Source organism: Alnus glutinosa, chromosome 9, assembly GCF_958979055.1.
Source record: "Alnus glutinosa chromosome 9, dhAlnGlut1.1, whole genome shotgun sequence".
NCBI lineage: Eukaryota > Viridiplantae > Streptophyta > Magnoliopsida > Fagales > Betulaceae > Alnus > Alnus glutinosa.
In genome coordinates, this window is record NC_084894.1 from 579,784 (window position 1) to 605,037 (window position 25,254).

Sequence of the window (25,254 nt, forward strand, 5' to 3'; positions counted from 1 at the left end):
TTTATGCCTTGCCATTTACATGCAAGTAAAAAATTTTACATTGTCCTTCATGGTACAAGTAAAATAAGTAGGTGATGTATCTCAGGGGGAGTGTATCAAATGAGGGTGGTTAGGCCCTAGTAAGTTATAAGGTTTAACTTTTGACTAATCTGTCAATGATTCTCTCTCTTGTCTTGGAAATCTGGTTGCTCTTTGTCATGACATTGAAAGTCATACCTTGTGGGTTTTTGTCTTCACACACACACGCATTGCATGAGTTGAGTTAGCTGTTTGAATTTTACATGTTCAAGAACTTATTTGTGCTAATTAAAATCTCAACTCTCTTTTGTATCTCTATTTAGTTTTAAGATGCTCTCTGATTGTGTTATCAATGGATTATACATGCGTGTTCTCAAATTGACTTGAGAAAAATTTGATTTCTGTAAATTTTCCTCAATTTTCTGTTGTTTCAATGTGGAGAGTCTGGACGGTAGTTTCTTGGCGTCCGGACGAGGATGGAGCTTAGCCGTTCGGACAAGAGTTGTTTAACGTCCGGACGCACGCGGCCAGCATCGGACGAACGGTTAAGATTAATCGTCCGGATGCGCGTGACCAGTCTGCTCATTTTCGAGGCAGCGCGCGTCCGGACGGCATTAGTTCACCATCTGGACGGGGACCCCACAGAGGCTATTTATACCCCAGAGTGCCGCTCTCTCCACCATACCCCACAAAATCCTTCTTTTTGGCAGCTTATGAGTAAAGTTTGTGAGCTTTTCGCTTTTTGTTGCTCCTTGTCTTTTTGCGCATTATTTCACATTCCAGGTATTCCTTTTAACCTTATTCTCTTAAAAAAAAAAAATTAAAAAAAATTGTTAGAATGTTGGTTTCTTTAGGAATGTTTGTGTATATGAGGAGCTTATGTCTACCATATTGGGATTATTTGTGGTGCTACTTTTTAGGACTAAATTGTGATATTTGTTTTCTCTATTTTTGCAGAAGTCCTTTGTACTGCCGTTATTTTGCCCAATTTTTCTCATGACCTAACAAGCATAATTTTTTTTTGGATTATTTTGGCAAAATCTTGTTGGTCTTTTTGTGCAGAATCATGTCTACAATTAGTTCCCAACGCCAGGTTCGCCAAAGGACAGAGGAAGAGAGGAGCACCACACCACCATCAGGATCGGCGCATTGGCTCCCTCTCATCGCTTGTTGGCCAAAATAGTTCACAACACAACCTTTGGCCAGTTGTTAAGCTCAGTGACCTGATTTTGAAGAAGGCCCAATTTATTTATGCCATCCACTTCCGCTTCCCTTTCTACCTGTGTAAGCATATCATGAGTGTTATGTTGGAGGCTTGTGATGAGGGTCATACTGGTCTCCCTTTTGGCTGCCTGCTCACTCAGATCATTCTTCAGTCAGACATCAACCCTATTGGAGAACCAAAGATGAAGATTCAACAGCCCATCAACAAACAAACTTTGATGAAGTCTAATGCGCAGTTGCGGAGAGATGACTCTAATGATGAGGTGCCCATCCCTTCTGCCATGCCTGTTGGTTTTCTGGACATGGCTTCATCCTTTCAGACAATCACGCCTTTAGAGCCGGAGATCAACTTTTATCAGATTATGGAGGCATTTACTGCCATCCAGGGCGAGATGCACACTGTGCAGTAGTCCATCACTTCTATGCAACTAGAAGTTTACTCCATCAACAAGCGCGTGGAGTAGAACTAGCTGGACCTATGGGAGTGACTCAAGTATAATCACCCTGACAGCAGTGATGATGAGGATGCTGCGCCCAGAACTGCACCTATAGCAGAGGATGATTGAGTTTTCATTTATTTTGTTTTGTTGTCTTTTTGATTGAGACATTTTTTATCTTATTTTGTTAAAACTTTTGACTTATATTACTCTGTTTCCCTGGTCCTTCTGAAACCGTTAGGGAGAGTAATTTTTATTGCAGTTGGTTTTTATTACTCTGTTTTACCCTTTGTCCCTCTGTGACAAAAAGGATGAGTAATTTTTATTTTTGGACCAGGAATGTATTTCCAAACCGGTCAAGTGATTTTTGTCCCAAAATGGCCAAAGGGAGAGTTTGTTAGTTTGTGATTGGCCTCATTCTATGTTTGGACAAAATCACTTGTTTGTAAAGATGCTTTTTAAACAGGAATTTCACTATTCAGAAGTGTTTCAGAAGTCTCATTTTTGCTCTCAAGTCAGAAGATTTCAGAGTCCTTGTTAGCCATCTGGACGACGTGTCATCCCGTTTAGACGCCCATCTGTCCACTGTTCCATCCGTTCGAACGACGTACCTTACTGTTCGGACGCCAGGCAAACCAAGAATCATCCGTCCAGAAGACGTGCATTTTCCGTCCGGACCTCTACTGTATCGAGAAGTTACTGTTCCAGCATTGCATCTGTCCGGACGTCTCAGCAGCCCGTCCGGATGCCTATCAATGATCGATCAGCATCAGATTCTTTCCAAGTTCAATTTAAGGGAAGATTTCTTCAACCGTCCGGACGTGCGTTCAATAGTTAAGGAAATTGCCGATTCAACTTAAACCATCCGGACGACTGCCTACCATGGTCCGGACGCGCGCATAGCAGATATGAAAATTGCGTGTTAAAGTTCAGCCGTCCAGACGCTCATCCCCCATGGTTCGGACGTGCAAAGCCTTATATGGAAGTTACTTGCAGTGGATGTGCGACCGTTTAGACGACTGTGTCTTACTATCCAAATGCGGCTCTCAAATAGGAAAGATTTTCAGCGAAAATCTCAAAAACTTTTGTCACACAGTTGTCCATACGGACGGCCCAGGCTCACCGTCCGGACGACATCTGTACATATTACAGCAGTCGCTCATTCTGCACCTCAGCCTATAAATAGAGGCCCCTGGGCATTGAGAACTGCAAGAATTCGGTATTGAATTCCAGAAGTGTTCAGAGAAGTCATTTTGAGAGATCATCGAGCTGATTAAGTTACCTCTGAAGCCTTTGCAAATGTGCTGTTGCTGCGCTACATCTGAAGTCTATCTTAGGGGTCAGCCCTAAGGTAAAGGATTCCATTGAATACCCCTTCAGGTAGGAGATCTAGTTGGGAAGCGTTCGTGTTGGGTTACACGTTAAAGATCAAGGTACGACTACTGCATCGGGTGTAGGTGAGTGTTACTGTCTTGTATCTAGCTTTGTCTTTTGAATAGTGGATATCTTGGGTTTGGCTACCCCGGAGTGGTTTTTCTCTTAACTGAGTTTTCACTTAGTCAACAAAATATCTGTCTTATTTAAATTCTGCATTGTGATATTTTGTTGCACACTATTGCACACACTTGCTATTTATTTTTAGAGGTCAATTTCAATTTTCAATATGTATTGGATTAAAAAAATATATATAATGTTTATGAAACCGAACCAACCATATGATGAAATGTATGTTTTGAAATGATTTGTTTAGTTTCGATTATGTTTAAACTATATCAATGATATTTAAGAAATAGTGTAATAGTGAAAAGTATTGCATTGATTTAAAGTGTTATGTTCTGCGGTTGAGATTTAAATTATGCAAATTATTGAGAACATGTCATGTTAAAACTGTTTAAGTTTTATGAAACTATGTTTTGAGTTTGAGAACATGCCATATTGAAACTGTTCAAGTTTTATGAAGAAACTAAGTTTTGAACGATTTCAAAGTGTTGGATAAAATGTGGGATTTGTTTAGTTTTAAAAAAACGTGATTTAGCAACTGCATGATTTCAGCATGATACAATAGTGAAATATATATTGGTCAGGCACAGAACATAGAGCATGTAATATAGAGCATACATACCCCAGCAGTATCAGTATCAACAGCATAACAGTATCAGCAGCATAACAGTATCAGCAGCATATCAGTATCAGCAGCATAATAGTATCAGCAACATAACAGTATCAGCAGCATTATTAGCCCCAGTTCATGCATATCATGTATAGCATAGTTTTATGAGTGATGTTTTTATGCTATGAGTAATTTTGTTAGACGTATTAGTATGCATAAGAGTTTTAATGGAAAAGAGCTTATGTATATTTATATCGAATAGTCATGTGTTAAGATGTCATACATTGAACTTGAAAGTACATGCATACATGAATGCCCAGGCGCGAATAATGGCGTGTCTATGAGTAAGAAAGTTGACTGTTATTGCTCTTCAAGAAAGACATGTTAGCATGATTGAGTTTAACTCTAGTGCTCTCATGATCTACTGACGTTCAAGGCACGAAACTGAAATACGATTAGAGATGGTGTTGCAAGTGTTTTGTTGAAGGATGTTATCCTAGTATGGAAGAGTAAGATGCCATGTTCCTTGCTTAAGATTTATGTGTATGCGTGATATCTATGATGGAGTGATCGTGTGCACATATGTCTGAGCGACCAATGAAAAGTATTATCATAGAGGGGTCTGTATGTGAAAAGTTCCAAGGAGAGATGACTGGAACTTCTACATATTTTCTCAGCTATTTAGTATGTTTTAAATGATTTCTGAATAGTTGGTGTTTGCTGCATTAGCTATTGGTAAATTGTGGCTAATATAGTGCTCGCACGACTAAAAATAAAATAAAGGTTGGTTCTTTGCGAAAACTCAGTTAGTCTTATATCACTGAGGTCTTAGTGTGTTCATGCTAAGGCGGTGAACTCATCATTTTACCAATGCAGATGTGGATACCACCACAACTGTGTAGATGATATTCCTGTGATTGCAGGTACCCGTGAGGCGGACGATGATCCGGTAGCACACTATTTGGGTTACTATGATTGATGCCCGTAGCGACAATCGTAGTGGGGTACGACTATGGTGTCCTTATTTTTGGGTGCTTTTGTATTTGGCTTGTGACGTATGTATCACACATTATTTTGTATAAGCCATTCTTTTGTAATAGTTATATGCAGTTAAACTTTAAACAGATAGACTTGTGTTATGGCTCACATTTGTTAGATAACAGGTTTGTTTATAGTTATGCTTTTCCGCTTGATTGATGGTATTATGATTTCTTCCGTTGTAGATGTAACTCTGTATATCAAGTGCATGTTATGGGCATGTGCCTATGTTGGCTGAGTGACACGTAGTCGTGCCATTGCGATGACTCATTTTACGTTTAAAAAAAAAAGGGTTAAATACCCCAGAGGTACCTGAGTTTTACGTGTTTTTAAATTTAGTACCTCAGTTTCATTTCGTATCACAGGTAGTACCTGAATTTGGAAGAAAAAAGCTCTAGGTAGTACCTGTCAGATTTCTCGTCCAAATTTCAACTTCTCGCCACGTGTCAACCGCTGAGGTTGACACGTGGCACCAAAAAAATTAAAAATTAAAAATTAAAAAATTAAAAAAAATGATTAAAATTAAAAAAATAAAAAAATTAAAAAAAAAAAAAAAAAAAAAAGAGGGGTGGCTGAGCCACCCCACTTGGCCACCATGGGGGTGGCCGGCCACCCCCATTTTGGCCAAGGAGGTGGCCCAGCCACCCCCTTAGCCGGTCTGGGGGGTGGTTCGGCCACCCCACAGTTGAAAAAATAAAAAAATAAAAAAATAAAAATTTGAAGGGTTTTGGTCCTAGGGGGTGGTTCGGCCACCCCAGACCGGCCAGACCGGCCAAGGGGGTGGCTCACCCCTCTTTTTTTTTCATTTTTTTCATTTTTTTTTTCATTTTTTTAATTTTAAACATTTTTTTAATTTTTTTTTATGTGGTGCCACGTGTCAACTTCAGCGGTTGACACGTGGCGAGAAGTTGAAATTCCCACGAGAAATCTGACAGGTACTACCTAGGGTTTTTTTCTTCCAAATTCAGGTACTACCTGTGATACGAAATGAAACTGAGGTACTAAATTTAAAAACACATAAAACTCAGGTACCTCTGGGGTATTTAACCCAAAAAAAAAAAAACTGGTCGTCACATGCTGACCACGCTTCGGTGAGTGGAGGGTCGATGGAGACACGGTTGGCGTTGGCGGAGGACAACGAGGAATACAGTAGGGGCACACGTGTCTAGCCAGAGCTGCTGAAGAGAATAGATCTAACTTCGAAAAATTCGATCCAAAAACCTTGACAAATCCGGCGAGAGACAAGGTGAAGAGAGCAGATAACTGGTGATGGCTACAAGGAAGAGATAAACAAAACTCCCAAAGGTGTAAACAGAACCTTTGAAGGAATAGATAAGCCTCCAAAAATGAAGATAAGGCTAGAGAAAAACTCTAGCTGGACAGGGGCCTCAAAGGAGGTGATAGCAGTGGGAAAAGGAAGGGGGAAAGGAGAAAAAAAGGAAAAGAATAGGGGGTCCTATAGCATTCGGTTCAGGGGGTTTTCAAGAGGAGAGAGAATGGAGAGAAGAGATGAATTTTTGATGATATTGTTTGGTAGATGGAGTTGCAAGTGCACAAGACTAACTCAAAACAAACCCTTGAGAACTCACAATACAAGAAATTGCTGATATTACAATATGTCTCATTCTCCATGGACCGAGTTTTTCTTCTAATTGAGTAAGAAGAAATTATTCCAACCTAGTTAGTTAAACTGACATTTATTTTTAGAATACATGATTCTCATAAGTATTTTAAAATTCTCCTTACGTGCAAGGCACATGAATAAGATGGATTAAATGGTGAAAATTATTTGATTAGATCAATATTGGACTTGAAAATCTCAAAGGAATTGAGACCACTTAGTCTTGGCAATTCTCTGTATTCAGTGCTCAGAAATAGCATACTATTTTTATGAGCTCAAACTGCTCAGTAATAATCATTGATAGAGAAAAATGAAGAATATCTTGTATTGTAAGAAAAGGCATCAAACCCACAAAATTGTACAATTTTTCGTCTTGTATTGTACAAGATGAACCGACAGAAAATGTATACATGATTTTGAATGAAAAGAATGAGAAAGAATTCCTATGTCATCTTTTTTTCTATTGACACAAAAGAATTTATGAATAAGAAAATTTGATCCTACTCATAAAACGTCAGAAGTTGAAGTTACTGATGTGCCTCTAATCAATGGGGAGGACTTTGTTCTTAGATTGTGATAAATTCTTCTTAAGAAGTATTCTCTCTCGAGTGGAGGTGATATACCCATTGTTGCCATTTTTCTACCAGAACTTGATGGGGATACCCTTGGGGTCAAACCACTAATGAATCGAGGAGAAAAGCATGATCTAGTACGGGCAACACTTCTTGGGGACAATTTCACTTGCTCCAAAGCTCGGCACTAGAGCTCCGAGGGATAGTCCCTTACACATCCTGAAAAGTGTTACCTTGCTGCAAAATCGGATCTTTCAAATCATCCTTACTAAATGGAACCCTCTTGGTGATACAGGGCCGTCTTGAAGACTCGACCTCAGCCGCACCCTCTTCATCACTAGCACTAGGTGAGATCAGTTCATCACTACCGAAAATACCTGAATAACCCTCACCCTGACCCTCACCCCCACCCTCACCCTCTTATGCTTCACCAACTGCTGATTCTACTCCAACCTCCTGATCCATAACATCTTCTGGCTGTAGTCCAAACCCTTCATCTACTCGAACATCATCATGTTCTAATCCCACCTTTGCATCTCCATCTAAATCATAGGCATCAGATTCATCACTTAGAACCTAATCCCAAAATGAGTCACTTATGTATACAGACACTCTCTTCTTCCTCTTCCCCATCAACAATACCCTCTTCTTCGTGTACTTCTACTTCTACATCTACATCTACTACACCAAAGGCAACCAAATATAACTCTACAATTCCATGCTCCATATGGTACTCCACCATTTGAATGACATCATGGTCAAAAGAAATAAGTCGTAGCCCTTCATCTAGACTCATGGTAGGTAGATTGTAGTAAATTAGGTCACCAAGACTATACCCATAAGTTCTAACTAGCCTCTCTATCTCAAGAAATGACAATTCATATCTACATATGGGTCAAGGTAATGTGATATGTCCCCACTGACATATCTGACCCTATGCTCCCTATAATCGGCCACCATAGTGCACCTCAAACATTAGCAATTCTGGATACATTATGTGTCCTACAAATAGACAAAACAATGACACGTCCTAACGAGCAGACAAAAACAAAAAAGAGTAAAGACATTGAGTCCACAAGCAAAGTAAAGCAATTCTAGATACAACATGCATAATAAAGGCATCAGCCAACAAACCAAAACAAAAGTCCCCCCATAATGGCAAACACATCAAGACCCATTAACCACAACATATAGTGTAAAAAAAATCGAACTTTTCTGCAACCCTAAGCAACAAACCCGAAATGGGACCAAAAACCAAAAAAAAAAAAGGGAACAACAAACTTGAAACAAGATAATGACAAGAAACAAATGGGACCACAAACCCGAACAAAATAGGACTACAAACCAAAGAATATATAAAATACACCATGTCAGCAACTTCAATAAGATCCAGATATTGCCGATGACCAAACACATGGTTCAGTAACAACCTAAACCCTAAACAACGGGAAAAGTGTCCCTAAACCCCAAGTAACGCCCAGCATTTCGAAAAAAATAATAATAATAATCCGTAAATATAGTTAAATAACTATTCATTTACATTGGAAAAAAACAAAATAGTTCATTACCTTTAGTCAAAATTAGCCTTTGATGCTTGATTGTTGTGTATACTGCCGAAACAAGCCACAGTGTGACAGCACGGTTAGGGTTCTTAGCGCACGAGTACGGATGGAGAGCTCTAGGGTTTCCGGAGACTTACAAAGCAATTTGGGGGAAAATAGGAAAATATGATACAATAGCCGAATTTAAGTTCGAAATTGTATCCGTTGAAGTCAAGGGCAAAGGGGACCAAACACGTTAAAAATTCACGTGGAAGTCATGTGAATTGACTTCCGTTACGTTTTAACGCCGAGAACAGACAGAATGCCCTTTTGGGACTTATTTTGATAGTTAAAACCCCGAGTTCAAGAGAAATGATAATTTAATACCATTCTTTCAAAACGTGGTATAATTTGATACCCTTTTGTAAAGTTGTCCCTTACATAGAGTCGTTTGTTAAGAGCATGTTTCAAGCTTTTGTTCCTTTGTTAAGAAGCCAAATGAATGGAGGGTGTTGGATTGTCTACATCAGTGAGTTGGGTACCCCGTTACTCTTATCACGAGCAAGTTGCCATGTCAGCGTAATAATTGATTTTCTCCTACCGATTAAATATCGTAATGAAATTGCTAAAAAAACAAAGAGAAAATTCACATATTTTATAAATAAAGTAATGTTAAATATTACAACTCATCTTTGATCCGTTATAATTTTTTTTTTTTAAAAAAAAAAAAACAAAATCTAAAAGTTGATGGGCACTACCACACCAATCCAATGAAAAAGAAGTGTAACATATATCATTACTCGTATAAATAATTTGATAAAGTAATGTTATTCTTTGTACTCATTTTATACCGGCTAATATCATTTGTTTTAAGTTGTTTCACATTCCAATCACTTTTAAAAAAAAAAAAAATTACATCATGTTATTAGTATAAAATATGTGATAAATGTGTAAAAAAATAGTATTACTTTATTTGATATCAAAGCCTCCTAGGTTCTTGGCAAAACATGGAAAGATATTTTCTTTTTCTGATTGACATTTTACCATCGTAGCTCTTACTTTTCTTAATGAATGACATAGAATTTTCTCGATTTCAAGTAAAATAGTGATGATTTATTTAATGGTTAAAATTAAATTTTACAGATTTAAGTATATGTTGGCACATAGTAAATTTGTTGGCACACTACTTAAAATTATAAATGTTGCAACATCATATATATTATTAAATACAACAAAATAAAATATTGACCGTAGAATAAATCTTAAAATGAAAATGATCCTCATTTCTAATGAATAAGGGTAACTAAGACTAATTTAATGGGTGGACAGCGATTCCTTGCATAATTACTTGCAAGGCTAGGTTCATCTTAGTTAATCTTCTTCTCATTTAGGTAGAAATTTGTTATATATATTTGTTTTTATTTTTATATTGTATTATAGGGTACATATATTACAATATCGAGGAATACTAAAGTTTATTTTAATTTTTTTTTAATATCTATCTAAAAGGATATACATATAATAAAAAAAATTACGTCTAAATGACATAAATTCAAGACACCAGATAAACAATCGAATGAGCTTTTCATTTATGTTTTTTTAGCTTACCTTAAAAGTAACTTTTCAGTCAAATTTATACCGCAAAAAGGCCATTTGCAAAGTGCAACTCGCACCACGTTTTCCACTTATCAGTGCAACTCACAGCACGTTATCCACGTTTTCCACGTTTTGCACTTATCAGTGCAATTCACAGCACGTTATCAACGTTTTGCACTTATCAGTGCAACTCACACCACTTATCCACGTTATCGACTTACCCACGTTATCGACCACTTATCCACGTTATCCACTTATCCACGTTATCCATTCAACCGCACAAATGGCACCGTTTCAAATTTACTTAACGCTTCACTGTCCCTCGTTATACTTACGAATTTTGCATATTCTCTAGTTTGAGCTGTGAAAGAAGCAACCATGGAATCTTTGAAAGCGTTGTCTACTGTTCCTTCAGTATACATCCGAACTACGCTTAGCAACACCCAATTCATCCAAAAAAAAAAAAAAACCCAATTCAGAAAACCCATGTTCTTGAATTTTCATTTTAATCCAACTCCCAGTTCTTCTTTCTCTTTAGTTGACAAAAACCAATCGAAGTTCAAGGCTTTTACCTCCATATCATCCACGGTTTCAACAGAACCCACAAACCCACCTGAGCCAGAGCCTGAAACTCGCAGTCAAGGCGAGAAATTTGATTGGTACGCACAGTGGTATCCACTAATGCCGGTCTGTGATCTGGACAAGAGGGTGCCGCATGCGAAAAAAGTGATCGGTCTTGATGTGGTTGTGTGGTGGGATAGAAATGAGAGTGCTTGGAAAGTGTTTGATGATACCTGTCCTCATAGGTTGGCTCCTCTGTCTGAAGGAAGGATCGATCAGTGGGGCAGGTTGCAGTGCGTGTACCATGGTTGGTGTTTTAATGGTTCTGGTGATTGCAAGTTCATCCCTCAAGCACCTCCTGATGGTCCTCCGGTAGTAACTCTTGATTGAAATCTCCACTGTTGGGAACTTGGGACAGTATTTTGCCAGTGCTTTTGCATGTTTTCTGATGCATTTGAGTATATTTGGTGGGATTCTTGTCGGTGGCGGAACCAGGTGCATGGGTGGGGTGAAAGTTTTGAAATTCTTCATAAAATATGTAAATTTATAAATTTGTCCTTTCAAAATAAATTTTTTGTCTCCCCTAAAAAATTTTCTTTACAATTTGACCCTTCTTTCATTTTGAAAGACAAAAATAATTTTTTTATATTTTGACTCCTCTTTCATTTTGAAAGACAAAAGAATTTCTTTATATTTTAACCCCTCTTTCATCAGCGTGTTTCTGTTTCAATTTGACTGTGTGAAGGTTAAGAATTAAGTTAAAAGAAAGGTAGAAGAAGGAAAATGATAGAAGATAACTTTTTTATTTTGTAAAAAACACACCATTTAACTAAATATCAAAACACATCGTTTTTAGAATTTGGAACAATACAACACTTAAATGTATGTCTCGTCGACACAAACTTTTAATTTTTTTAAAATTTTTTTTTTAAAAAAAAAAGCGTAGACCACCGATTGAAGACTTATAATGGCTAAATCGAGGCTTAGACTTCTAAGGGTTTTACTCTCTTTATTTTTTTCTTTTCTTTATTTTCTTTTTTTCTACTCACCAGTATTTTACTTTCTTTTTTTTAAAAAAAAAAAAAAAAAAAAAAAAAAAAAAAAAAAAAAAAAAAAAACCTAAGAGCTAGCTAGTCAATTTGAAGTTTCTCTACAATCCCTTATAAAGTTCAGTTTTACCTTGTAAGTAGTAACTAAGCAATGTGAGACTCAACACTCATTAGTATCTTTATAATAGTAATGTTTCTTGCACATTTTTTGTACAACTTTAATAACTTTTTTTTAAGATCGACCATTAGATATTTAAGGCTCATATATAGGAAAATAGATTCAACGGTTGATCAAATGTTGTCAAAGTTGTACAAAAATTGTAGAAAAGTTGTACAACAATCATTTTTCTCTTTATAAACCACTAACTCTACGTGAGCTATTCATTTTTTTTTTCAATATGGAATCAGGGTGTTAAAATATTGATCTTTTAAATTAATTATTTATGAATATATATTGTATTGCATATTTTAATTGTATGAAATATATAATTGTAGTTACCTGAGATTATGGAGAACAACGATGATTCTATTGAATTCTAAACCAAAATTCTGGCTTCACCACTGCTTACGCAGTTATGTACTTTTATAAGTTTGTCCCCCCTTACCAAAAATTTTGGTTCTACCCCTACTAGTTGTCACATGAGTGCAAAACATGGAATCTGTTAATTTTTTCCAATAGCTAGAGGCCTAATGTGAATATAAGTTCAATTATGTTTAACAAGGATAAAATGTGAACATTCATTTGCTCTTTATGATGGCTAACTCTTTTCCTTCTTGTCATCTTTTCTGAAGAAAAAAAAAACGAAGAGAAAAGGAAAATGAAAAATTGTTCTTGACCAGATGAAAGAGATCTAACCATATCTCGTCGGTAGTTACATTTTTCTGCTTCATCTTGTATGATTTCATCCATTTGTTGAATGTCTGTGAGGGATAAGGATTCGACGTAGCGTTCAATTCTTAATAAATTACAGCAACATTTATCCCACTCCATTCTTGCTAGGAATGGCCCCTTTTACTTTCTAAAGCGCTCTCTTACTTCACAGTTTTGTTTGATCTTATTTTATTTTCTCATATAAACAGAAGGAACATGGTATGTCAATGTTGTATTCTCAGGAATTCCTTACAATGGAATATGGAATTTGGTTATGTTTATATTGTGTAATTTTGCACAAATTGAAGATAAGAGGGTCTTCCATTTAGCTCCACCTTTGTTCAAAAGTTCAAAACACAATTAATTGTTTTGTTTTAAAAATTTATGACAGAGTGGTTAGGATCCAATTTACTTTTTTGCATAACAAGGTGCCCAAAGAGTATTACTCTTACAGTCCCTAAGAGGTAACTCAATCGGCTACAGATCACGCCTCATGAAGCGGTAATCAATAATTCGAATTTTTTCTCTCCCTCTTGTGTGAATATGTCAAAAAAGAGTATTACTCATACTTGAAACTTCTAATCATTGCTGCAAAATGATGAGGACCTTGTAGTAGATCAATTACTAGAATGGGGTATAAGGAAGGAGACTCGCAAATCTCAGTCTACCAGCTCTTGTTTACCAATTAAAAGCGGTTTATAAGGCATTATTACGCCACAGATTATACGTATTTACTTAAAAAGTATAGGACAATTGAGAATCAGCCATGTGAAGGAGTATCAATAAGTGTCCCTAATGATATTAGGCTCTTCGTGTGCGATGGTCATTCCTTTTGTCTCTTGAGAGCCCTTTCTGTCCGATCAAAGAAGAAAACAGGGGTTTTATGGCTATCAATAGGAGACTGACACATCAGCCTATAACAAGAAAAATAATTGTTTGCAAAACACTGAATCTGATATCTTTTTATACTTTTTTAGTTTGAAAAACCAAAAAAAAAAAAAAAAAACAAACAAAAAAACTCCCGCCCACCCAGACGCCGCCTTCACTGCCTCTGCCGCCACTACTCCACGCCGGACGCCGCCACCAACCATCGAGAAATTTTCAGATTTCGTCAGAAACATGCCGACGTCGCCAGAATCACCACCCTCGGCCGCCGGGGGAAGCCGCATGGCTGGTCCCTAGCGACCGAGGAGTAGTATTTTGTTTTTTGTTTTTTGTTTTTTTAAAGACTAAGAGAGTGAAAGGGAGAGTTTAGATTCAGTGTTTTGATAGATTTTGCTAATATTTACTTTTCTTGCTTAATGTTGAGGTGTCAATCTTTCATTCAAGGACAACATTCTCATGGTTTTTTCCATTGCCCGATTGAAGTTTCCAAATTATTTATAGTTCTTGGGCAATGTGATGGCAATTAACCTTTCCAAATAATTATGCAGGTGCACACATTCAAGAAAGCATGTGTAGCTGCTTATCCAAGTACAGTGCAGCACGACATTGTTTGGTTTTGGCCAAACACTGATCCTCAGTACAAAGATATTCTTTTGGAGAGAAGACCGCCTTACATCCCACAACTAGATGATCCTTCCTATACTAAATTGATGGGAAATAGAGATATTCCTTGGGGGTGTGTTCTGTCGCTACTTCTTCTTCTGATTTAAACTCACTTTACCAAACAAAATTTTTTCTGTGGACCCATATGCAACACTCTTTCAAATGGGGACCCACAAAAACACTTCTCAATTTTCACCATTTTCAAAACTCTTTTTAAAACCCAAAACCCCAAATACTTTTCAAAACTTTACCAAACCAACCGAGAGACTCCATTGTTTCTACTCATGTAACCATATGTGGCCTTATTTTCTGTTTTATATTAAATAACTTTAGGCACATAATGTTGAATATAATGTATTCATATTTTCTTTCTATATTTTGGCTAATTTCATTAGAGATTGGATCCTCTTGCCTGATAAAATTTTCTTATTCCTTTTCATTGACAAAAATATCATATGGAAGTTCTTCAAATGAATGTATTACTAGAACTGGGCATCTCTAATTCAGGGTTTAATTTTTCTCTTTATCCTTTCACCTATTTTCTCTTGAGCAGAACTGATCGAGAGTATATTTATATTGAATTTTCAGGTACGAGGTGTTGATTGAAAATCTTATGGACCCTGCTCATTCTCCATATGTTCATACTGGAATTATGAAAACTCCACAACCCAAAAACAGATAAGAACTTTCTCATAATCCTTATTTCCGGTCAATGTGTCCTGTTTTCTTAATTTATAACTGAAAAAAAAGTTGCCTACACAGTGAAGGCTGATAGAGAGGGGGGCAGACCGCTTGAATTGATGATTGAAAGGTTTGACATCAATGGCTTCAATGCAAATCAGGAGTGGAACTTAGGCAAATTTATTGCCCCGTGTGTGTTTTATGATTATACTAACCCTTTGGCCGATCAAACTAATGGATCTGTATCATCAAGTGGAACTGAGAAGGTATTACTCTATGTTGATCCATTGTGCATACTAAGCTAATCAACCAAAATTGGGAATTCCCCCCCCCCCCCCCCCCCCCCCTTATTTATTTGTTGTTTTTTGTGTTCTTAGTACTTCTATTTTCGTAAATTTTGGTTAATGCAGAAAATGTCAGTGCAACGGAAATTTGCTTCGATTTTTTTTTGTATTCCGGTTAGTCCAGGTAATAGCAGACTGATATGGACCTTCCCAAGAAACTTTGGTATTTGGACTGATAAAGTTGTGCCACGATGGATGTTTCATGCGGGACAAAACCTGATTTTAGATTCTGCTTTGTATCTTCTTCACGTTGAGGTGATTCCCATCTCTTATGTCATTGCATAGTTGTTTCATCTTTATAATCCGTTTATTCCATTACAAATGACTTTTCATTTTTAGAAGTTACAAATCAAAGTCATTGGTAAGATCACCAGATCAACCATACTGAAATTCCAGGTTCTGCTATTATGTAAGATCACATATAGAATATAACTTTCAATGTAGTATAAACCCAACTTGCTTTCCTGATATAATTTGAGAGTGAAAAAGAAACAACACATGATGGGAAACTTTGAGGTAAAGCCTTAATTCGAGCAACATATAGGATTTTCTTGTTTAATTTTTTGTTTGAACATAAGACGTAACCCAAACCCACCCTACCCTTTACAACACTTGAGGTAATGTCAAAGTTCTGGCCAAAGTCAATCAGCTCTTTTACTTGTGAAAATAACATGCTGGACTTTTCTCACAAAACTTTAGTTCGATGGTCATTTACTCTATGCTCAGCTTATTAGTATAAAAACTTTTTTCAGTATTCATGCTTTAAGTTATTTTATTTAATTTCTTTGTTTTCAAGATGTATGCTTCATTTCCTTGGTAGCATTGCCACAAATTGAGTTCTGGACTCCTTATGGGCTTGAGCAACATCTTAATTGCTTAAGCCTAATAACCCATATATAAGAACTATCCTGGAGAAACACTTAAATGCTTGAAGCTGCTCCTTTCTTCCTCTTGTGCTGCAGTAGATTGACTGTATGAATCGTATCCTCATCTTGAGCAAATACGGGAATTCCTTAGGTATTTGAGATGAAACCTAGAATTCTGCTTCCTCTTTTGCGCGGAGATGATAACATGTACCTGATAATCAGAGTATAATATATATCTATATATGCAGTGTAAAACATAAATCTGAATAGTGAAAATTACAACTTATACATCTATCACAAATTAATTACAACAAAGAGTCATTTAACATCTATCTATTTGAGTCTTATTAACACAATAATTACATAACAATAATGGATTTACAAAGAATAAGTGACACAAACGTCACAAGCCATACTATAACAATTACAACCGTCGTGGCGAGCTTCAGTCATAATATCACAAGTACACTGCTACCAAACTATCAACTATACCGAAGTACCTACAGCCAAAAGAATATCATCTACACGGTCATGGTGGTATCCACATCCGCATAGGTGAAAGAATGAGTCCACCGCCTCAATATAAAACATACTAAGACCTCAGTGATATTAAACTGAGTTATCACAAAAAACCAACCTTTATTTTGTTTTTAGTCGTGCGAGCACTATATCAGCCACAATTTACCAATAGCTAATACAATAAATAACGACTATCCAGAAAATATTTAAAACATACTATATAACTGTGAACATATGTAGAAGTTTCAATCTACCGCTTAGAAGTTTCTACATATAAACCTCTCTATAATAATACTTTTCAACGGTGGCTCAGACATAAATGCACACGACCACTCCATCATAGATATCACGCCTACACACAAGTGTTAAGCAATAAAACATGGCATCTTACTCTTCCATACTAGGATATCATCCTTCAACAAAATACTCGCAACATCATCTCTAATTGTATTTCAGCTTCATGCCTTGAACGTCAGTAGATCATGAGAGCACTAGAGTTCAACTTAATTATGCTAACACGTCTTTCCTGAAGAACAAGAACAGTCAACCTTCTTACTCATAGACATGCAATTACTCGCACCTAGACAGTCATGTATCCATGTACATTCAAGTTCAATGTATGACATCTTAACACATGCGACTATCTGATAGAAATATACATAAGCGCTTTTCATTTAAGACACTTATGCATACCAACACGTCTAGAAAAAACTACTCCTAACATAAAAACATAACTCATAAAACAATGCTATATATGATATGCATGAAACTGGGTATGCTGATACTGCTGTTTAACTGTGTATACTGTTGCTTTACTGCTGTTGATGTATGCTCTATACTACATATTCTATGCTCTGTGCTTGACCAATATATATTTCACTACTGTATCATGCTACGAAATCATGTACTTGCTAAATCATGTTCTCTTAAAACTAAACAAATTCGACATTTCATCAAATACTTTGAAAATATTCAAATCATAGTTTCTTCATAAAATATAAACAGTTTCAACATGACATGTTCTCAAACAATTTTGCATAATTTAAATCTCAACCGCAGAACACTCAAACACTTTAACTCAATTCAACACATTTCACTCTTCCATCAATCTTAAACACCATTGATATAATTGAACATAATCAAACTAATCAAATTATCCAAAACATATATTTCATCATATAGTTGGTTCAGATTCATAAAACAATATACATTTTATAAATCCATAATACATAAAAATATAATTTCTCTGTGAGTAGCATTAGACTCTTGACTCGAATTCGACATTAGAGAACCAATTAAAGTCTCCAATCCAAACGCGATCCTGCAAACACTGGTATCGTTAGACTACACTATTGAATCTCATACTCTATGACATCCTAAGTACTCGCGTGCTCACACGTCGCATAACCCGCGTGTAAAGCTAATTCGGCACCTTTAGCTACTATTATGTTAACACTTGGGTTTAGGTTCATATTTTATCTCACTTTAATCTTTAAAACACGTTTGCTATTTTATTTGTCTCCTTATTATCGTTACATTATATTGTTATTTTTTGTTAATCTTTGTATAGCTTCTTGTTTATTTACTAAGTTAACAATATATATTTAACTCATATATATATATATAAACCTAATCCGATGATACATTAAATACTTAGTGTACATGGATAGGTGAATTAGGTGCTAAGTTGTCTTGTTATCATTATTAACTATTAAGTCTTATAGTTAGTTTATCCATTTAAGCTAATTAAGTATATTCGATCCCTATATATATACTTATTGACTTAAGATTATATTAGACATCACAATTCTATGTTCTTTTAACCTTAACCACTACATTAATACTTTACTAGTTTCTAACCTTCCAAATAATTTAGATTATAAGGCTTAAACACACTAGTAATCACTTATCTTATTTCTCATTCTCACTTGGTACCAAGATGGGGACATAATCAATAATTAGCAATTCATCCTCCTCTAAACATCCAAATAGATTATAATAAAGAATCTAACTTTAATCAATTCCACTTTATCCAACCTATACACAAAATCCTCATAGATGGTCTCTTAATCAATCTAAGCTTCAAAGCATAGTTACAACACTAAAATAACTCATAGAAGAGAACCTACAAACTTCCAATAAATCCTTTGCACTCTTTTGCATAGTACCGATAACCCATTCTCTATTTCCACCTCATTTTCCATTTACGCCAAAAAGATCTAACACATTAGCTTCAACATCATAGTTCACTCCCAATCAATACAAAAATACCAATCAATCAACCACAAACATTACCCTCAATCCCTAACAAATAATCATTAATCATTCATCATTAAACTAACAATCCAAATCAGATTTGAATCCCATTAAAACACTCATAAAAAATCAGCACATACATTCTTCAAAACTCAAACTATAAATCATCAAGTTAAGTCCTAAAATACAACATCAACAACTCATTCATCAAAATCATCAACCCAAAACCAGATTTGGATTTCACCAAACATCCATCAAACCAAATGGAAATTCCAAACAAAGTCTCCTCGTCAAACCACAAGGAAAAGCCTACTAACCCATTAACAACCGATCGGCCATATCCATCAAGAGTTACCAAAAATCAACATCAAAATGCAAATCAACCTACCACAACCTAATTCAGAAACCATAATAGGAAATTAATCCAAAGACCCATTCAATCTAACCCTAAAACAACAAATCCAAACAACTAAAAAGAATAGCAAACGTCTAACAATAACCCAATTACCATTTAGACAAAAATCCATAACAAAGCCCCAATCAGGACTTCCAAAACAACAACTAAAAATCACACTTTCCCCTCAGTCGAAACATGAAAACAAAGGACCTAGATCAGTCTTACAAACCCACGAAATTCATACCCATTTCGGGTGAAAACCAAAACAAAAGAGAACCCATAAATTTCCACCTAAGGAGAACCCTAAATTTCGTCCCAAGCAAAACCCACCATTTTCTCAACTCAAGAGACCCATCCGGTTTACAGAAAATCAAGAGAATAAAAGTGAAATTGAAGACAAGGAAGAGAAATCTTACCCACAATTTCTGCATTTCGGACTCTCTCTCTCAGCCTTGTGTTGTCCGGTGCTCACCCTCCATTTTCGGCTCAACACTCTCTCTCGGGTCCATGTGTGTGCGTGGGTGTGAGAGAGAGACGAAGAGAGGAAGAAGGAAGAGGGGAAGGGGCTGAGATGTGTGTGTGTGTAACGGGGAGAGAGAGAGACGAAGAGAAAGAAGAGGAAAGGGGAAGTGGAGGGATCGATCAGGTGGAAGAGGAGAAGAGAAGAAAAGGAAAAGAGGGGGGTGGGGGGGGGGGGGGGGGGGGGGGGGGCTGGCGGACGTGTATGAGAGGGGGAATTTAGGTGGACTACATCAGTCAAAAGGGGAAAGAGGATAAGTAGATAAGACGATGTGCAACATTACAAAAATGTCCTCTATCTTATGTAGGTATAATATTGTAAAATGGACTATAATAGTAACTTATGGTTTGAATTTAAAAGACAAGATCTTATTTTTTATTTTTTATTTTTCTCTTTTCTTAGACTCATTTACAAGCTCGTAGGATAAAATAAACACTTTATGTTTATACCACACTAATTAAGCTTATTTTTACTTAATCTTAAAAACCTATTAATAATATTCTATTATTTTCTCTTCACTTCTTTAAATTAAATTCTTAAGAATGATTTTACCATACTAAATGAGCTTACGTTAATTTACTTCTTAATAAACTAATTTCTTAGACATTATAAGTTTCCAGCAAGAAAGAGAAGAAAATAGGTTGTGACTGCTGTTCTTTATATGTATGATTACTACGGGTCACAAAAATAGAGACACTGAATAACGTTATAGTACATTTGATTAGTAATATTTGACTCTTGAGTTATTTTTATAGGAGCGTAAGATAATGGATGCCGGTCCTACCAACTGGCAAAAAGCTTGTTTTGTACCAACAAAGGCAGATACTCTTGTGGTTGGATTTAGAAAATGGTTAGACAAGTATGCTGGTGGTCAAGTTGATTGGAGAGGCAAGTATAGTGGAGCTCTTCCTCAAACTCCTCCTAAAGAACAGCTGATGGACAGGTAATTCAAACAACTACAAATGTGGATTTGAGCTCCAATTTGATTCCAGTTTTTTACTCTGGAAAGTGGTATCTTTTCTTTTCCTCTTAGATATTGAGAATGTTACAAGAGTACCAAAGATCTCTGCAGAAGCATAGAAGCTAAACCTGTTTCTCATTGCAACTACGAAACCATGATCCTTTACTTTGCCAAATATCATTCACAAACTATGCTTTACATCAAATCACCTTACAAAATTATACTTGTTATAAAGGCTTCGGACCATTACTTCATTTATTACTTATCAAAAAACGGCTTTAGACTACTTTTATCTTGACAAAATTTTCCTCCAATTCCTCTAACACAATCTCACATTATTCTCACATGCTCTAAGGACAGATTTCAGATTAATAGATTGAGTCGGAAAAATTTCCTCTAACCTAGTTTAGAGAAAAACTGTCACGTTCTTTTTTTTTTTCGAAAATTGGAGGACACTAAAAGCAAAGAATATTGTTTTTGAAGAGTTAAAATAAAGAACATTATTGGAGATGCTCTTAGAAGATTTAGAAAGTTCCTACTCTTATCAATACAATCATATTCCCCTTTTTTGTGTGGTGGTCCTTAGAACTAGCTGTCTCAATTATGAGAAATAGCTCATCGAAACTATTTTTCACGACGTTTTTCAGGTACAGGTCCCATGTGCTGAACTGCCGCAGTTGCAGTGTTGCATATAAAGGCCTCAATGTGCTTGAAGTTGTCCTCCAAATTGTCCCTATTGCTTTAATTGGGATTGTTGCTGTAGCCAAGCAGGGTGCAATGTCAGCAGCTGCAAGAACCACAATGGTATCAATGGCGGTGATATGCTATGCATCTTCAAGATGGTTGGCCCACTTCATTTACAAAAATTTCCATTTCCATGACTACAATCATGCTTTTCGCTGAGAATAGTCTCCCACATACTGTTTGGCCTTAAGAAACCCATATTCAGGAGTGTAAACATGGGATCAGCTTAATTTTATGTAAAAGATAAATGATGCACGGTGAAACAAGAATAAATTTGTCGTTTTAGTTTATTAATTTTATTTGAATTTAATTATGGGCTTAACCCAAAGTTTTAAATTATTTGTTGTTCAATAATGGGCTTAGCCCAAAAGTGAGTCACTTTGGCTCGGGTTATTTGTTATTTAATAATGGACTTGACCCTTTGCCCAAAGTTAGTGATACTAGGGTTAGGGTTAGAGTTTAGTCTATGAGCCTATTTAAGCATGATATTCTATTGTAATAGACAGTTTATGATGTTATGAAAAAAATGTTTGTTTTTTTCTTAATTGTGATTCCTCTATTCTATGGTGGTGAGATGCTGATTTGTTCTTTCTTTTTGCTAATTAGGTGAGACTCTGAGTTAGTAAAAGGTTTATCTCTTTAATTTTCTGTTTGTTTTAATTTCTGCTGCATCAATAAAAATATATTTGCACCATAAATATAATGCATCGCCTAAATAGGGTGAAATCAAGGGCTTGCATTCCTCTTCAAGCACACTTATCCAAATGTACAAGGCAGAGTGCATAAAAATAGATCAAAGACTTATTTTTACTTGTAAATGATAAATTCAGTTAGTGTGTTTATTGTTTAATTAGGAAAATGGATCAAATTTAACTTTATTATTTTAAGCAATATGGTAATTCTGTTGTAAGGAGTGAGGGTTCTTGTGTAGGGCTTTAACAAGGAGAAGGTGACAGGAAAACCTTACAAGTCTCTTTCGGAGCTTTGGGATGGAGAGATTTAGAATTGCATAATAAAACTTTTATGGTTTAAGGTTTTTTGGAGGGTGCTTTTTAGTTTTTGTCTGAAAAGTTGATCTCATCTGACATAAACGTGAAAAAAAGTTTCATGTGATTTATATTTTAGATTGTTTATCAACGTTTGTGTTTTGAAAATAAAAAACAAAAAGGAGAAGAAAAAAACTTTAACAAACGGCTGCAGCTAAGGCCATTGTTTCTTCGATGTGTATGCAAATTTCTCGTATCGTATGTTTACCTGTTATTTAGAAATTTTCGAAGCTATTTATCTCATGGAGGAGTTTGTTAAGTTACTAATTGTTTTAAAAGTTTAAGTGGATAAAAAATAATAAATTTAATAATTTAATTAATATTCTATTACTCCTCTTCACGTGTAGGATTAGACATCGTGAACTATTTTAATCGAAATAGGAATAAATGACAAAGATAAAGTTTGAATTCAGAAACTTCTAAGATTATTAGCTCTATTATTCCACCAAACACCCATTAATGGCGCATCATTCCTCTACCATACCAGCCACATCAACTCACTTCTCTCGAGTAGCTTCTCTCGAGTAGTAAAATCTCTTCGGTGGCATCAAGGCATGAGTGAAGAATTTGTTGCACTCCAAGCCAATCAAACTAGGACTCTTTGCCCTAGTCCACCTCAGAATAATACTATTTATTTTTCGTTTCAATTAAATATTTCACGTATTGAGACTCTCTTATTAAGAATAAATTTGAAGTGCATAGCATTGCATTTAAATGTAGTCATTGCGTTTAGATTTCAAGTTAATCTCATGGACCTCTAGAATTTGTGACCGAGTTAAATGCAACAAGGATTGGCAGTGGAATCTAAGCCCTTGTCCTCACAAAATTCATAAGAGCAATGCTACACGTTCAACTATTTTACCACTTTTATATGATTTTTGACACGTATTAACATGTGATTTGAGACACATTAGCTACTAAAAAGATAATTTTAACATCTTCTAATCGCATACCGACATATATCAAAAGTTATACAATAGTCAGAAATTTAGCATTTTCCCTCCTCAACTTATCCCCGTCAAGCCCAATCCTATTCCTCAAGCCTTATAGTCCCCAGCCCGGCCCTCTATCCCCAAGCCTTTGGGTCTAGACTACCTCAACTTTGAGGGAAATGAACGTGAGAATTACACATATTTTAACTATATATCGATTTAATAGACCGAATCGAAGAAAATTTCACCATCTCAATTTCGAAGAAAACTTTGTTCTTACAAAAAAGAAATATATTAAGTAGGAAAGGAACTAAAGTTTATCTATGGTAGTCCAGCACTTGAGTTGGTGAAAATTAAGGCTCCTATGGTGGTTTTTTTTTTTTTTTTAATTATTATTATTATTATATCTAAATTGCTCCTATGGGGGTTGACCGGGTGAATAGCTTGGTCAGGGCTGGAGTCATGGATTTGGGGGTTGGTAGGTTATGGCAATTACTGCAAATATGAGAACTGAGAACACAAACACTGAGAAACACAGATTGCTTATCAGCTTTATCAGGTTCTGCCCAATGGGCTCAGCGCTTGGATCCGCCTCTTTCATGGGTTTGTCTTGAAAGTCTTGATCTTTCAAGAAAACCCCAAATACCCAGATCCCCCAAACCCCCTTAGTTTTTGTTACAGTGACCGATCAGATCTTGAAATCAGTGCAAGAAACACAAGTGGGTTTGTGAAAGAAACTAAAGAAGTGAGGAAATTGAAGTGGAAAGAGAGAATGGGGGTAAGCGCTTTTACTTACAGTTGAAAATGGGAGATCTATCTCTGGTGGGTCTCAGTAGAGCTGTGATGACTTTGTGTTTACTGATCTTTCTTCCTTCGTGCTAATTACATAGAGCCGTTTGTTCAGAGCATGTTTCAAGCTTTTCTTCCTTTGTTTAAAAGCCAAATGAAAGGGGGGGGGGGGCGTTGGATTGTTGGATTGTCTACATCAGTGAGTTGGGTACCCCGTTACTCTTATCATGAGCAAGTTGCCATGTCAGCGTGATATACAATTGCTTTTCTCATTTCTTTTTTTTTTTTTTTTAACCCAAACTACCTATTAAATATCGTAATGAAATTGCTAAAAGAACAAAGAGAAAATTCACATATTTTATAACTAAAGTAATGTTACATATTACACCTCATATTACTATATTGATGTGAGAGTGTTCGCCAATTCTTGAATTAGTTATTATTAAAAATAAAATAAAAATTTAAAAGTTAATAAGCACTTCCACACTGGTCTAGCGAGAAAGAAGTGTAACATATAGCATTACTCATATAAATAATTTGATAGAGTAATGCTATTTTTTGTACTCATTATATACCAACTAACATGATTTCTTTTAGAGAAATACTTACATCTCAACACTTTTTTTTTTCTCAAAATTTAGTTTCAACTTGATGTGTCATAGTCCTACGAGATTGTGACATATTTTTTAAAATGATAGATCTTATGAGATTATAACATATTAGGTTAGAACCAAATTCTAAAAAAAAAAAAGTGTTTGAATGCGTATCATTTCTCTTTATTTTAAGTTATTTCACTTTTACATTTTGTCTCCAAGGGGTAGCTCAATCGGTTGGAGACCACGTCTCATGAAGCGGAGGTCACTAGGTCGAATCCCCCCTCCCCCTCTTGTGTAGACATGTAAAAAAAGAAGAGGTTATTTCACATGTTAATTAATTAATTTTTTTTTTTTTTAAAAAAACATCAATTAATGTAAACTGTGTGTGATAAATGCGTAAAAAGAATAGTACTGTTC

At 35.8% G+C, this 25,254-nt stretch overlaps 1 protein-coding gene and 1 long non-coding RNA gene across 2 annotated transcripts; one reads left to right on the plus strand and one right to left on the minus strand.

Moving 5' to 3' along the window:
- The first annotated feature begins 10,457 nt into the window (after positions 1-10,457).
- Positions 10,458-21,768, plus strand: LOC133877444 (protochlorophyllide-dependent translocon component 52, chloroplastic-like). Its single transcript, XM_062315751.1, has 7 exons — positions 10,458-11,090; positions 14,072-14,259; positions 14,775-14,864; positions 14,947-15,133; positions 15,278-15,466; positions 20,525-20,712; positions 21,378-21,768. Exons 1-7 carry the CDS (start codon positions 10,536-10,538, stop codon positions 21,631-21,633), a joined length of 1,653 nt encoding a protein of 550 aa, XP_062171735.1. The 5' UTR covers positions 10,458-10,535; the 3' UTR covers positions 21,634-21,768.
- Positions 21,222-24,403, minus strand: LOC133877445 (uncharacterized). Its single transcript, XR_009901741.1, has 2 exons — positions 24,249-24,403; positions 21,222-21,517 (listed from the first exon to the last, which is right to left on the minus strand). It is a non-coding gene; the product is annotated as an uncharacterized LOC133877445 (long non-coding RNA).
- Between the last annotated feature and the right edge of the window lie 851 nt (positions 24,404-25,254).